We start from the raw sequence: 15,165 nt of genomic DNA, 5'->3' as shown, positions 1-15,165 counted from the left end.
CGATACAATTTGCAAAAATTGTGAGCAGATTACCTATACAGGTAGTCCAGGAACTGCCGAGGCCTTAGAGTGCACATTTTAAGTTTCTCCTAGAACCATCTGCCTAATTACCAGATCAGTCAATCAATCTTGCCCATTTTCCCCATAGACAGTCTGACTCTGGTCTCTATTTTGAAGTTTATAACAACTTGCATTTATTTAGCTCCTTTAACATAGTAAAACATCCCAAGGCGCTTCACAGGAGTGTAATCAGACAAAGATCGACACTGAGCCAAACTTGATATTAGGACAGGTGCCCAAAAGCTGGGTAGGTTTTAAGGAGAGTCTTAAAAGGAGTGGTGGTGGAGAGATTTTAATGGTGATTTTAAAGTCTACATCTTAAGTTTCCTTAGTTTTGATTTCCAGATTAGTATTTCATATCCCCATGCACTTGAAACTAGAGATATAAAAATTGCAGGACAGTTCACCTTTCAAAGAATAACTCAAAATAGATTTCTTGGGTGACTGTCCCAGTTTTCTTGGATACTGTCCCAGTTTTGTACAAATTAGGAAATGTTGAATGAGAACCTGATCTTAAACAATGATCATTTAAATCCGTATTTTTCAAATTAGCACCCAGAGCAATCTTTTGGTTGTGGAAGGGTGGATGGAGGCAGCGGGAAGCCAGTTCCCCTCATCCCCCAGCTGATATATTACACTGCTAGCAAACAAAAAAATCAATAAACCATTATTCTTTTGCCTGCTAGAGATCTTAAAATACATAGCAGCAATTTGTGAGTTGCAGACTAAAGATTAAAAATGCACCTAGTAACCTCGTGCACAATAAAATGGATACTTCAGTGAATTTAGTGAGGTATCCATTGTCTCCTATATATTTTCCTTATGCCTAATTTAACAGTACTACACTGGCAAGAGGAATTTGAATTGCTTTGCATAAATCAAAGCATTAGGGAAGTCATACGTGCCAGATATGACAGCATATTAAAAACCTAAAAAAAAAATGGTACCCAAATTGCACATAGCAATGTTCCACATACAGCAATGAGATAAATGACCAGATAATCTGCGTTGGTTAAGGAATAAAGGACGGCCAGGACAACTCCCTGCTCCTCTTCGAAAAGTGCCATGGGATCTTTTACATCCACTTGGGGTCTCTGTTTAATGTCTTATCGAAAAGGCAGCAACTCAGACAATGTAGCACTCCCTCAGTACTGCACTGAACTGTCAGTCCAGATTACCTGCTCAAGTCTCTTGAGTGGGGCTTGAACCCATGACTCAGAGGCAAGATTGCTACCACTAAGCTAAATATAACACTAAAACAATCTGCATTTTCTTGTATTATAGCATGGCAAACATCATGAATGTCATACAATAGAGTTCATAGTATGGTGCAGCAAACCATTTACTTGGACAAAGGAAAAATAGCAGCACTAATGGTTCAGAATGACAATAGTCAACTTGTTTTAAATGTCACAATGATAATGAAGAAAACTATAGCACCTCCTCTGAACTTGCAATTTTGCTCTGGCAGTTTAAAAATCCATTACTGTAAACAAAGGTAACAAAATAGCTAACCTGTACATTTTCAATGATTTCTTGCACACGGGTAAGTAAGGCACTTTTCCTTGCTTTCTGCCGGCTGAGCTCCAATTCCACAGCTTTTTGTCTGTATTGCTGCATCTCCAGTTTCCTTTCAGTATTCATCTGCAAGAGGAAAAATAGCTTGATCCAGTTTGGTGGTGCACAACAAGCTTTCAGCAAATCTGTACCTCACTCTAATGATCTAATTTCAAACCTCCAAGAACCAAGCTTACTTAAATCAGAAAAAGTACCTCCACTGTGTATTGTGAATACTACTTATTCGCTCCACTTGTTGGATGATGTTGTTTAAAAGCTGAGGCTAAGCTATCAAATAACCAGCCGAAGCTCAGCTGCTGACGAGTCCCATAAAAGCTTATGATTAACTATTGTGCAGAGGGTGTTCTCCTGTTAAAAAGACGCTATGCTTACAAAGTGCTCATCTGACAAATTAAAGCAACCCATTAGTAATCATGTGATCTTTGGGATTTGAAGGTATTCTATCCACAAAAGACAAAGCTAGCTTGTGTGTGATTATTGTAGCAGATACAACAGTAGCACTTAAGTTTGATCAAAATGCATTGTATTATAAATCCGTTTCACAGATCATCCAGTTAATTTAGTCTGGCTCTGAATTTTCCTCCACATAGACTCCAGGTAACTTCTGACAAAACTGAGCAGTCATTAGAACCAGGTTGGCTGTAGGGACTACAAGAACTTGCCATTGCGCATTTGCCTCTGCTAGCTTCTGCAGCAGTCTGTCCATTGTCACTCTTCCTGTACTACGGAAAGGTACATACAATTTAGAAGATACAGACAAACCCAACTTAAAACATCGTCAACTTCAGTAAAATCATTACCGACATTACTTAAAATAAGTCCAGCCATTTAGTTGTAAACATGCACAGTTTACAGGTCTGGCTCAGAAGAGCTAGATTTAAGTGCTAGGGCTATCCTCGCAGTAATTCACTTCACTGAAAGATCCATACGGTTTGAACTGCAATAACACTGCAACTGCTAGTAAAACATAGGCCAGATATAATTTATCTTTGTTAATAAGTTGAGAAGCCACCATCTTCACTATATTTCCAAGATTTGACAATCAAATGTGGTAAATTGGTTAGCCTGACATCAGTCGGTGGGAAAATGCTGGAATGCATTATTAAGAAAGTGGCAACAGGGCGCTTAGATAATCATAATATGATTAGGCAGAGTCAACATGGTTTTATGAAAGGGAAATCGTGTTTAACAAATTTATTTAAAAAATTTGTGGATGTAACTAACAGGGTAGATAAAGGGGAACTAGTGGATGTAGTACATTTGGATTTCCAAAAGGCATTCGATAAGGTGCCACATAAAAGGCTGTTATGCAAGATAACAGCTCATGGAGTTGGGGGTACAGTAATATACTAGCATGGATAAAGGATTTGTTAACGGACAGAAAACAGACAGTGGGGATAAACGGGTCATTTTCAGGTAGGCAGGCTGTAACTAGGAGTGCCACAAGGATGAGTGCTTGGGCCTCAGCTATTTACAATTTATATATTAATGATTTGGATGCAGATTCAGACGTGTAATGTATCCAAGTTTGCTGACGATACAAAGCTATGTGGGAAGGCAAGCTGTGAGGAGGACACAAAGAGCCTGCAAAGGGATATACAGGAAACTTTGTGCTATCCGGCACCAAGCTGCTGCCGTTGCCTCAAAACTGCCGTACTCTCCAGAGTTAATGTTGAGAGATACGGAGATTCTTATCTCCGTATTTGACAACAAACACTGTTGCTTAGCAACAGCTTCTAAACACTCGGGTGTGGCTCTAAAGCTCTGTAGCTGAAGCTGTTGCTATAGCTACAGACCTTGCACAGCTTGACTGTTCAAACAAAGCAAAAAAAAAAACAAAAAGAATAAAAAACGGCTGCTGAATTTTGCCGGTGGCTCCAGATTGCCGGATAGCTCACCTCCAGATAGCACAAAGTTTCCTGTAGACTGTTTAAGTGAGTGGGCAATAAGGTGGCAGATGGAGTATAATGTGGAGAAATGTGAGGTTATTCACTTTGGTAGGAAGAACAGAAAAACAGAAAACATTTTAAATGGGGAGAACTATTAAATGTTGGTGTTCAGAGAGATTTAGGTGTCCTTGTACAGGAAATGCAGAGAGTTAGCATGCAAGTACAGCAAGCAATTAGGAAGGCAAATAGCATATTGGGGGTTGGAGTACAAAAGTAAGGAAGTCTTGCAACAAATGTACAGGGCTTTGGCGAGATCACATCTGCAGCAATGCTGCCTTTAATTTTTTTTTGGGTGTGCAGCCCCTTTAACAGGCTGCGGGGCCCATTCAAATTCCCGCACATGCGCAGTTTTTCTTGCTGTAAAGCCAGCGAGCGGCTGCGTGGGAGCTCCAGACAGCTGCGCAGCTTAAAGGGAACAGTGACCTAGAGTACTGTGCACAGTTTTGGTCTCCTTAAGTGAGGATATACTTGCCTTAGAGGCGGTGCAACAAAGGCTTTGATTCCTGGGATGAGAGGGTTGCCCTATGATGATAGCGTGTGTAGAATGGGCCTATACTCTCTGGAGTTTAGAAGAATGAGAGGTGCTCTCATTGAAATATATAAGATACCGAAGGGGATTGACAGGGTAGATGCTGAGAGGTTGTTTCCCCTGGCTGGAGAGTCTAGAACTAGGGAGATTAGTCTCAGGATAAGGGTCGGCCATTTAAACCAGAGAGGAGGAGGAATTTTTTTCCCCACTCAGTGGGTTGTGAATCTTTGGAATTCTCTACCCCAAAGGGCTGTGGTTGCTGAATCATTGAGTACATTCAAGGCTGAAATAGATAGATTTTTGGACTCTAGGGGAATCAATAGATATGGCGATCGGACAGGAAAGTGGAGTTGAGGTCGAAGATCAGCCATGATCTCCTTGAATGGCGGAGCAGGCTCGAGGGCTACTCCCCCTCCTAATTCTGATGTTCTTAAATTGTCAGCTACCCTTGTTCCTAGTGGCACTGATTACTTTCAGTGGAATAGCAGGCAGTATTGTGAGCCTTTAAAAGGCAAAGATGTTTCAGTGCTTAGCCTTAGCAATCCACTGGCAATGACAGTCAACTGGAAGGTCAACCAGCACAGGGTAACATTCTTTTTAAATAAAACTAAGGATAAGACCATCGTTTCAGACATTTGCAGCTTACAGAAATAACGATTGGCGGTTAGGATCAGATCAGCCATGATCTTATTGAATGGCGGAGCAGGCTCGAGGGGCCGATTGGCCTACTCCTGCTCCTATTTCTTATGTTCATATATTTACAAGAGTAATTTTCAAAATATTTTATTGCAGAATGCTGCATTGTTCTTTATGCACTATTTTAGCAGAGCAAGGCAACATATTTGCCAATTTCCATCACCCATTCCAAACAAGTCTCACTCCAGCGACTTGAGCACAAAAATCTAGGCCGACACTCCAGTGCAGTACTGAGAGAATAAAGATCCCTTGGCACTATTTCAAAGAAGCGCAGGGCAGTTATCCCCGGTGTCCTGGCCAATATTTATCCCTCGACCAACATCACCAAAACAGATTATCTGGTTATTATCACATTGCTGTTTGTGGGACCCTTCGGTGTACAAATTGGCTGCTGTGTTTCCTACATTACAACAGTGACTACACTTCAACCTACTTCATTGGTTGCAAAGCGCTTTTGGACATCCTGCAGTCATGAAAGGCGGCATATAAATGCAAGTCTTTCTTTTTCTCTTAACTGTCAAGCTTTCCCCAATCGCCTGTACAGGAGTATTAAAACAGTTTACAAATTTATTGCAATACACTGAAGTCCTCTTTAATGAGCTTAGGTTCACACAGGACTCTATACTTGGCTCTACATGTGTATAGTTGAAATGGGAATATGAAAAAAAGCAAACAAAATCAGTAGATCATCAGTTGCATTACTTACAGGAGTGCTAAACAATGCAACCGACAACATATGCCCCATATGCACAGTAAACCATGTACATTATACTATAACACAAAGTAATATTCTAGAAAATACCCATTAGGCAAAAAGCCACATTCAAAAGATGCGCATCTATAATATTTTTAAAAATTGTGCACAGCATGTGCTGGAACTTTAGGCCTAGAAATTTGATTAGCGCCAGGAAAATGGGCACTGCGCAAACAGCCTCCAATATGGCAGGCAGGAAGCGCCGCTCATTACAACCCAGATATTTGCTGTCCGCCATATTGCTGTAGGCAAAAAAAAGGCATCCAGGGCCCACACCTGAAACAAGCGTTAGGCTCCTTGGCATGTGAAAATAAAGGGCCTAATGCTGGTTTGAGGCCCTGTCTGCAATACTGGGTTGGCCTGAGCCAGCCAGCACTGCTGCATTCAGGAAAACAGGTGACCTAACAGGCGGTCTTTAATGGGCCGTGTGCAGGCCACCACTAAAAGGTTAAAATTTAAAAATATACTCACCTGAATGTGGAGCCGCGAGGAGCAGGAGTGCTTCTCCTGACCCCACATTCAAAGAACTGTTGCCGGCCACCTCGTCTCTGCTCTATGGTGACCTCGCCCCACCCTTGATCCGCAGCTTGCCAGTTCAATGATAATGAGGCACGAGGCCCAATATTACGTGCGCCTCAGGCCCATCAATGCAGGTGCAGGGATCGTTCCCTGTGCCCCCTGCACACCTATTTTTGGGCACGCTCGAATTTCTGGGCTCTAGTGTCACAATCAAATTTATGCCAAAAGCTTCTTGCAGTTGATTGGATATTGTACAAGTTTTTTTTCCCCAACTCAAGCAAATTTCCTCCAGCGGATTGGGTGCCATGTAAATTTATTCATTGGATCCATTGTTTTTATTTTGTTTGAAGGCTACCCAAGCGAGCCAATCAAATTGCTCAAAAGAAATTCAAAATCCTTTTGCCTGCCGTTTTTCCTCATTAACTGAAACTTCTAATTTAAAGTCAAAATAGGTTTTAAACTTCATAAGTACGTAAAAAATGAAATTTTGGAATAAAATGATTGAACAGTTGCAAGGCCTGCTTTTAACAAGGTAAGTGGTGAATTAAGTAAAATTAAAACATTTTTTCCACAGGTTTATTATTTTTAAATACTTTAAAGAAAGGTAAGTTTATTTTTAGCCCCGTTAGAAACAGTAATTAATTTTTTCAAAAATTTAAATTATTGTTTAAAATAGTTATTTTATGTAATTTATAGTTATTTTAAAAATGTGATTAAAAAATATTTTTTTTTGAAGTTTTAGTTATGTTTTGGGGCTGAATTGTATTCATAGATTTGACAGGTCTTCCTGTCAAATCTATGAATACAGATTCCCTGCTACCATTGGCTCTCCATGGCCCACGTGATCCCAGGGGACGCTTCGAACTAACTGCGCCCCTGGGATACGCAAGCACTGCGCGCCGGCAGTTGGAGCAGGCCCAGGATCGGAATCCCACGCGGGCCCACAGCACAACGGCTGGCGCGCTGGGTAAGTGCAGGTCGGGGGCTTGCACCCTCGGGAAGCCTCTGACCCGAATTTCTGGGCCAATATTAGGAACTTTCCCAACTGTCAATAATACATTGCTTTAATTTGTTATCTGTGAAAATGGCATCAAGTTATCTAAAGATACTTCTTCATAGATAATATGGGAAACTTTCAAACAGGAGATGATTAGGGTAGAGAAATTAAAATGAGACTTAGAGGTTTGTGGCAAGTCTAATACAATAGAACATCAAGTGGAATAACGAAAATAGAGGGGGATAAAAAAAAAGGGCATAAAGGAAGAATGGCTGGGAACGTAAAAGGGAAATAAAAAAGCATTTTGTGAACACATTAAAAAAGTTAAAGGAACGACTGGTTACTGCACAATGCAGCACAGCCCCAGCTGCCCAAGGCCTACAGAGCACAAGACAGTGCATGCTGCAACTTGCTTTTCAGACTTTCTTGGGATTGCCCACCCAATCTGCTACCATTCACTGCTCCAGACTTTCTGCTCCGACCTCCGTCCTCAAGATCTCGACAGCCTAGCGTGGCCTTGCTGACTCACAACCTACGGGACGGAATGAGTGCCCAATGGTACCTGCTGCTGTCCGCCCAACTTTGGTTGGGAGCACCCGACACTGCTTGCTGCTATCTTACTGCAAAAAAGTGGGAGGGAGAGGGGCAGCATGTTCCCGTTGGCTCCAACAACATGCAGAAAAATTTAATTAAAAAAAGAAACTACACTTTTGGTGGGAGCAGAATTCCATTGTGCCGACAGAAAAAATCATTTAAAAAACAAAGAGTAAACTTCACTGTTGCTAGGAATACAGCTCAATAATGGTAAAAATTAAATAAAGAATATTTGTTAGAGGCGTTTATAATCAAAGGGTTTAGATAGAGTAAATAAAGAGAAACTGTTTCCAATTGCTGAAGGGTCGATAACCAGGGGGCAGATTTAAGGCGATTGGCAAAAGAACCGCGGTGGCATGAGGAAAAACTTTTTTACACAAGGAGTGGTTAGGAGTTGGAATGCACTGGCTGATAGGGAGGTGGATACAGATTCAATAGTAGCCTTCAAAAGGGAATTGGACAAATACTTGGAGAAAAAAATTGCAGGGATATGGGGAAAGAGAAGCAGAGTGGGACTAACTGGATTGCTCTTCGAAAGAGGCAGCACAGACTCAATGGGCCGAATGGCCTCATTCGTTGCCGTACTATTCTAAGGATTCTATAATCAAAAACACACAATGGTCCTGAATTTACGGCCGGTATGACGGCGTACTGTCAGAGTACTCCTTAGCTATGCTGCTGACTGTAATTTCAGGCCCAATGTGCTGTGAAGTGATCTTTGCTCAACAGTAACCAAAAACAAAACCCCAACTAGGGTACCCAAGTGTCATGGGGCCAGATCCAGTGCAATGCACAGTCAACCATTCAAGGAACCAATATAGGAGGAAACAGGGGTTTGCAGATTTAAGAGAAAAGAAGCAATCTCCATTTGAAAGAACAAAAAAAAAATTCCCAAGTACTGTACACTACAACAATTAGTAAATCCCATTTTCACACAATAAAAAAAAAAGGAAATAGAGATCAAATAAATCTCTGCAGCTCCGTACCCTACTTAGCCATCCACCCTCGCATAGCCAAAAAGAAACCGGAAAAAGAGAGAAGATGACACGTACTGAAACAGAAAAGAAGTACTACATTGACAGAATCCGAACAGGAGGAGAAACAGCATCATGAAGATAACAGGGAAAGGCAAGAGTCTGACCATATCCTGTGAAATACCATCTGCAATGCCTCGCAAGATCTATTGAAGTTAATAGAAAATTTACTAGTGTAGTTTATTATCTTGATTTTGCAGTTATAGTTTAAAACAAATAGCTCTTAGTATCACTGAAATATATTGTTTTGAATCTTCTAATGGAGTCAAAAAGCCAAGAAAATGAAGGGTCTCAAGACAAACTGCTAAACATTAATATTGTTTACATAACTTATCAAAATCCTTTAAGAATGCTAGAAGTCACATTTTTCATTCATCCAGGGCAAAAAATGTAGTCTCTTTAGCAGCAAGTTGTACATGGACTCATGTTCAAAGCTGTACTGTATTGCAATGTTCTTTCTTTAAATATTTAATGTGTTTGTGCAATCAGACACAGTATAACATAAAAGAATTTGTATTAAGCAGCTCAAATGCACAGGTCAACATCTTCATGTTCTGAACAAGTATATTCCAGAATTCAGAAACAGTGTCCCAGAAAAAACTCATCAGAAAATATATAGTTAGCAAATGATTTCCATTATTATAATCTATGATATCTAATTTTGTCTCTTTTGGGAAAAAAACACAACAGGTGAGTCATACCAGAGGAGAGAGCACAGCAATCCCGTGGAAGTGGAGAACGGAGATGCTCTTCTGTAAAATTGATTGCAAAGACTCATTTTCCACCATCTGAGTCTGAATCTTGGCCAAATGCCTCTTGCAGAACTCCTCATATTCCTCCATTCTCACCCACTAATTCTTTGTTCTATAGCTGCATGAAGAAGTGAATTACAGGTTACTGGGATTATAGCCGACATTTCAAATAAACCAGTTGTGCAACTCCAAATATACTTCAGGCAGGCATTTTTCACACCAATGACAATGGAAGAATTAGAAATAAGTTTTATACTAAACCTTTATTAAAAATTGTTAGAAACACAAAGTGGGGTATTATATTAGTATGATGATGATGGCTGCAAATGGTAACACCAGTAGCTCTCATAAAAACAGTACGTTACCTGGCAACCAGTGTAACTAATTCATATTAATTACCCAACATGTATTTTTGCATTCAAAGCTTTCTCACAGTTCTGTTTCAACCATTTCTAAGTCTGTATGACAAGTAAAATATGCAAAAAATGTGTTTTGAATAATGTTTTTAAAATGTTGCTATCATCAGGCTAAAACTGAAGCTACACTTTACGAAGCCTTGAAATTCCTTCATATTTTAAACTAAAATCTAGTAACTTATCTTTTTAATTACCTGAAATCTGAAAACAAACAGAACAAGGTTTGTGAATACAAACCGGGATGCACACAAACAAGTTTAATTTTATTGGATATACAGCCCATGTAAATCGAGGCAGTGGATGCAGCAGCTTTTATTTATTATAATACTCTTTTTCCTTCAATACAGTGACAAGTCCTGGAGCAAAACATGATTTACTGGAAAATCCCTATACAGATCACACCTTTATATAAAGTTTCATGAACTTCACCTTTTGCACCAGTGATGTTTTTTAATTTTACCAGCCAGCTGGTGTAGAAACTGCAGGTGCAACCATACATTGCATCTTTACAGGTTCACTACATTAATACTAATGCTCCAGCTAGATAAATACATAAGAGGGAAAATAGAAGGATATATTGATGGGGCAAGATGAAGGAAATACAAATATAGAGTGGGAGGAGACTCATGTGGAGCATAAACACTGGCCTGTGCTGTAAATTCTTTGCAATTCTATAGAATGTGGATTAGCATAGTCCTCTTGAGCCCCTAAAACCAACTGGTTGGATTTGTTTTAAGTTAAATTACAAATTCAAAACCAATTAAAACAAACTTTCAAAGGACAATTACCTCAAAATGATCTCAAGCGATCCTTTCAGTGCTGAACAAAAGAAATGTTGCCCAGACCTGCAATGCACAAGTTTTTTTGCTTCTCAAATTTCACTTTTAAGATTGAAGAGAGTGTATTATTTAATCTCCAAGTAAACAGTTTTTATTTCATTTGGTTTGTTCGTGTAAAAGTTAGGATTTTATACCACTAACTACATATTTGAGAGATGGAGGGGCGATTTTTGAACTGCTCATTCAGGCACTAAAGAGGCTCCAAGGTGACCAAGATGGGGTCTTGAGCTGAAATGCCAGTTTGGCCCTCATTTAGCACAAGGCACCATCTTTGCAAAGGAGTTAAAGTGCGTGCTAGAACAGCTGCTCAGAGGATCGATAAGAGGCTGATTGCCACTTAAATTGCCTGCTAGCGCTCATTAAGGAGGCTGCATGGCATTTTGGTGGATAGCGCTTGACTGAATGCCCTCTCCTAACAGCAATCAGCTGATTGGAATTAAACTAGTTGTTGCTGAGGATTTCGAGCGCTACTTAAAGGTACATCACCTTTTACTATTCACTTGCTGCTGGAGGTTTGAAGGCGACTTTAGAAACACAACACAAGACTTTCTGGGACACGTTGTCAAGACTTCACCAACACTATCAATATTTATATCAGAAATTCTCTGAGGACTTCACCTAAAAAGAGTGAGTGCTGTGCTACTCTACCTTATAGGAGTCACCAGGAGAAAGGGAGTGCTTGGTCCTGGGCATCTTTTTACAGATTCCTCCTTGGTCTGCAAGAGGAATGGGAGGAGGACACGAGGCCTGGCAGAGCAGCACCAGCTGCTGCAGGAGAGGGGGACAGGAAGGGGAGGTGGATTCCTTCCCCTGTGTGGGTACAGGACATCCCAACTCCTCTGGACCTGCTCCACCAGGACCTCCAGTGCTGCAGAGAACCTCTGTGCCCTCTCACTCGGTCCCTGAGCCATCCTGAAACATGCCATTGTGTGTCAGCCAGCACACTCCACGCCTTCAGTGGAAGCGGGCGAGTGCAGCCCATATATATTGCTCCACAAAAATTGCATCTAATCAGTGCCCGAGTGCTAAACCTGTGGGTATCTGTTTTAGTACCACCGGGCAAGTTCAAATTATGGTAATCAGCAATTAAGACCAAAACTGCATGCTAAAACCAGACTTTTAAACAGGCGTGCCTTATTAGCACAGCACCCATTTGGCACCTGTTTTCACGCTTTCACCAAAATAAATAGTCCATCATTACTAACTTTTAAATGGCAGTCTATACTTTCCATCGCCATCACCAGAGTACATAGCACTCAAGGAAAATGGGCAGGCGGGCGAGGGGAGAGGGGTCACTCCTCTAAGTGTGTATATCATTTTCACAATTTCCTTTCCATACATGTAGAAGGAAAGACGAGATGCAAAAGTATGTCTGAGAAAAAAGAGAACTATTTATTGCACTTTAACGCGACCTGTTCAGCACCGAAGAGAATAATTCTATATTCAAAATTGCATATAGATTGCACTTCCTGTAACACTATTCCAGCAAGCTGTAAAATGCATTTATGTATTGTCAGGACACCTAATGCATTGCAATGTCAAGGCTGCAGAAATGGTAAAGCAATCTCTTCCCTCCTGATAAAATTCTTTCCGGCCATGAGGCCATGGTGGAGGATGTATAGGCAGCAGAGCATGCAAGTCCAGTGAGAAAAGCATGACTGTGCCAAGTGCGGGGGTGGGGGGGCAGCAGCGGGCAGTGCAGCAGAGCACAAAGGGAAGTGAAAGGGGCCAGGGTGCATTGTGAGCAGTAAATGAGGAAGGAAGGGCTGATGGGCCGAATAGCCACCTTCTGTGGTGTAAATTTCTATGGTGGTCTTGATGTGACTGTCACTGGGACAAAGTGCACGGTACCATTAGGTGTTCATCTGAGCTGCAAGTCCAAGGCTACAGTGGAAAAAACAAGCCCTAGTAGTGGAACCCAAAGATTTTTCATGTGAAACATCTTGGCCCAGAACTTGGTGTCGGGGGCTTGCCGCGCGTGCAAGCCCCCGATGTGTGCTCACCCTGCGCGCCGACATCTGAAACCTGGCCCGCAGTGGATTTCCTTTCAGTGGCCAGGTTCTGATGTCGGCGCGCTGTGCTAACCTGACCCAGCGGCGTAGTTAGTGCGATGTGCCGGCTGGGATCAGGTGAGCACTGTTCAGCCAATCAGGGGAGGGGAAACTTCATTCATAAGTTTGAGAGTAAGAACTGTCAAACTCATGAGAAGTACTGCACCCCAAAACACTACTTAAACTTTAAATAAAATTTTAAAAAACATCCCAATCATTAAATTAAGTATAAATAAGTTTAAAAAAATAATTTAAACAATAATTTTTTTTGTTGAAAAAAATAAATTTTTAATAAAAAGGGTCTAAAACTAAACTTATTTTATTGTAGATTCTTTAAAATAATAAATCTGTGGAAAAAAAATTTCTAAATTGCACTAAAACACCACTTACCTGTAAAAATAAATACTTACGCGTGCTTTTTACAAGCGTAAAGACCGGAGGCCTTTACACATGCGCAAATCCCCCAAAACAGAGGAAATCCAAGACGCACGCGCTGCCCCCTACAGCGCACGCGCTAGCCTCTTCAACTCTTGGGTGAGAGGAGAGGAAATGCCGGTTTTCAGCGCATGCGCTGTGCATGCTGAAAACCGGCATTTCCTCTGGCCAGACGCGTGAGTACCCCTTCCGTACTCACGTGTTTGGGGAGGAATTTCTGCCCCCTTATCTTTTTATTACCTCCAGGAAGAACTGATACAAGTTTGAGATGTCATTTGGGTATTTTAAGTGCTTTATCACCGTTGTGATAGCAACATTTTCTTAAACAATTTTCAAAATTTTTCCCAAGGAGCTGTCTTTGGAGGCTACTTATAGCACATATGTTTTAAGAATAATATACAATAGTGGAGCTATTTTAACATCTTTACACCTCCAGTATGGAACCAGGGAACCCCAAAATTTGATTCCCTGCTAGTGCTCAGTTACCAAATGTCAACCGAGTCAACAGTAGGGATGCTAGGGCAGAACTCCGAGCTCCCAGGGAATAAGAAAATCTGTCAGGGTTCACACTCTTGATTACTACCCAATAACCCATCCACGAGAATGCATATGCATGGAGATCAGAACATGGAGCTTCCTCCACACTTGCACCCATACACAACTGTAAGTCAGGGGCAAACAAATTACGTGGCTTAAAAGATTGGGGAATTTTGGGCATAAGCATGTTATGCACGTAACTACAATACGTCCAAGTCTCTTCGACTTTTTACATCCGTCCATCAAGCCCTCCATCCGAATAAAACTCCACCCACAAACCTGGCCATACCCAACTCTCAAATGCACAAATCCTCTACTTGCGGATGGATAGGGTAGTCTCGCAATGTTGCGCCCAGACTTTCAGGCACAGCATGAAACAACATAATTTTTCTTGTCTTTTAATTGCAATCCTTTGACTTTGCATCCTCAGAGATCTGCTCTGTATTTTCTGTTTTTTTTCCCCCATGCATTTTTATGGCATATGTATAAATCACATTAAAAACTGAAACGCTTGCCTGAATTAATTGAAAATTAAGACTCAAAAGACAAAAAATATTGGTGTTGGTTTCAGATTATCCATGCGGATTTATACCAATTTAAAATTCAGAGGCATTCTAATGAGATCAGGAGAATACTTGGGCATAACTTGACATCGGCAAAATGGGTGCAATATTGGATACATTTTCCATTATAACTTCTGGCTTGTGCCCAAGGAGGAAACTCCAGGCCCAGGCGAGGACAGGATCAAACTTGCCTGCAATGTCACCCACTTTCCAATGCTTAAACAGAGAACATCCACAATGCAACAATCGAACGAGTCAGCACCTTCAGGAGAGAAGAAAATTGGAGTGAAGGAAATCTTACTGCCAACTATTTATATTATATTGCCAATATTGTTTTAACACATTTCAAAGTATTCTTAGTTACCAAGTAGGTACCTTGAACACAGTGGCACAGGTAAAAGTGCAATACAATTATAGTGGTGTGCACATTACAACAGTGACCACACTTCAAAAGTACTTCATTGGCTGTAACGCGCTTTGAGACGTCCTGCAAGGCGCTATATAAATGTAAGTCTTTATTTCTTTGTACTCTAAAGGGGTATGGAATCACATAAGTAAAACATCATAAGGTTTTTCTTTCAGCAGTAGATTAGCAGGAATGAAACGACTGCAGAATAGAAACAAACATTAACTGTCGTGGTTATTTAGTAGACGGTCGTATTTACACCTGATACTAAGCGAAGAGCCACACAGTGAGTAAACAATAACTGTCACTCTCACAGTGACCGTTACCGTCAACAAATCCGTTTCAAAAACTTGGTTTTGTACATGACAAGCGAGTTGCAATCAGCGTTTACAGGGATAGATTGTACAGCACTGACAGGAACAGTTGGGGTATAAACACATTTACAAGCCGACACCC

General features: G+C 40.9%; 1 protein-coding gene across 1 annotated transcript in view; it reads right to left on the bottom strand.

The window, feature by feature from the left end:
* LOC147110650 (centriolar coiled-coil protein of 110 kDa-like) overlaps positions 1 to 15,165 on the bottom strand; it is a 55,293-nt gene that overhangs the window by 39,762 nt on the left and 366 nt on the right. Inside the window, 3 exon segments of the mRNA XM_086000831.1 lie at positions 1,576 to 1,704; positions 9,412 to 9,580; positions 14,495 to 14,565. Of these exon segments, the coding sequence (XP_085856957.1) occupies positions 1,576 to 1,704; positions 9,412 to 9,552 (270 nt within the window). The 5' untranslated portion in view covers positions 9,553 to 9,580; positions 14,495 to 14,565.

This window comes from Somniosus microcephalus, chromosome 11 (assembly GCF_052327205.1).
Source record: "Somniosus microcephalus isolate GS21.2 chromosome 11, FLI_Smic_1.0, whole genome shotgun sequence".
NCBI classification, from domain to species: domain Eukaryota; kingdom Metazoa; phylum Chordata; class Chondrichthyes; order Squaliformes; family Somniosidae; genus Somniosus; species Somniosus microcephalus.
The sequence above is the reverse complement of the archived record's forward strand: the minus strand, read 5'-3'. Positions and strand labels throughout refer to the sequence as shown.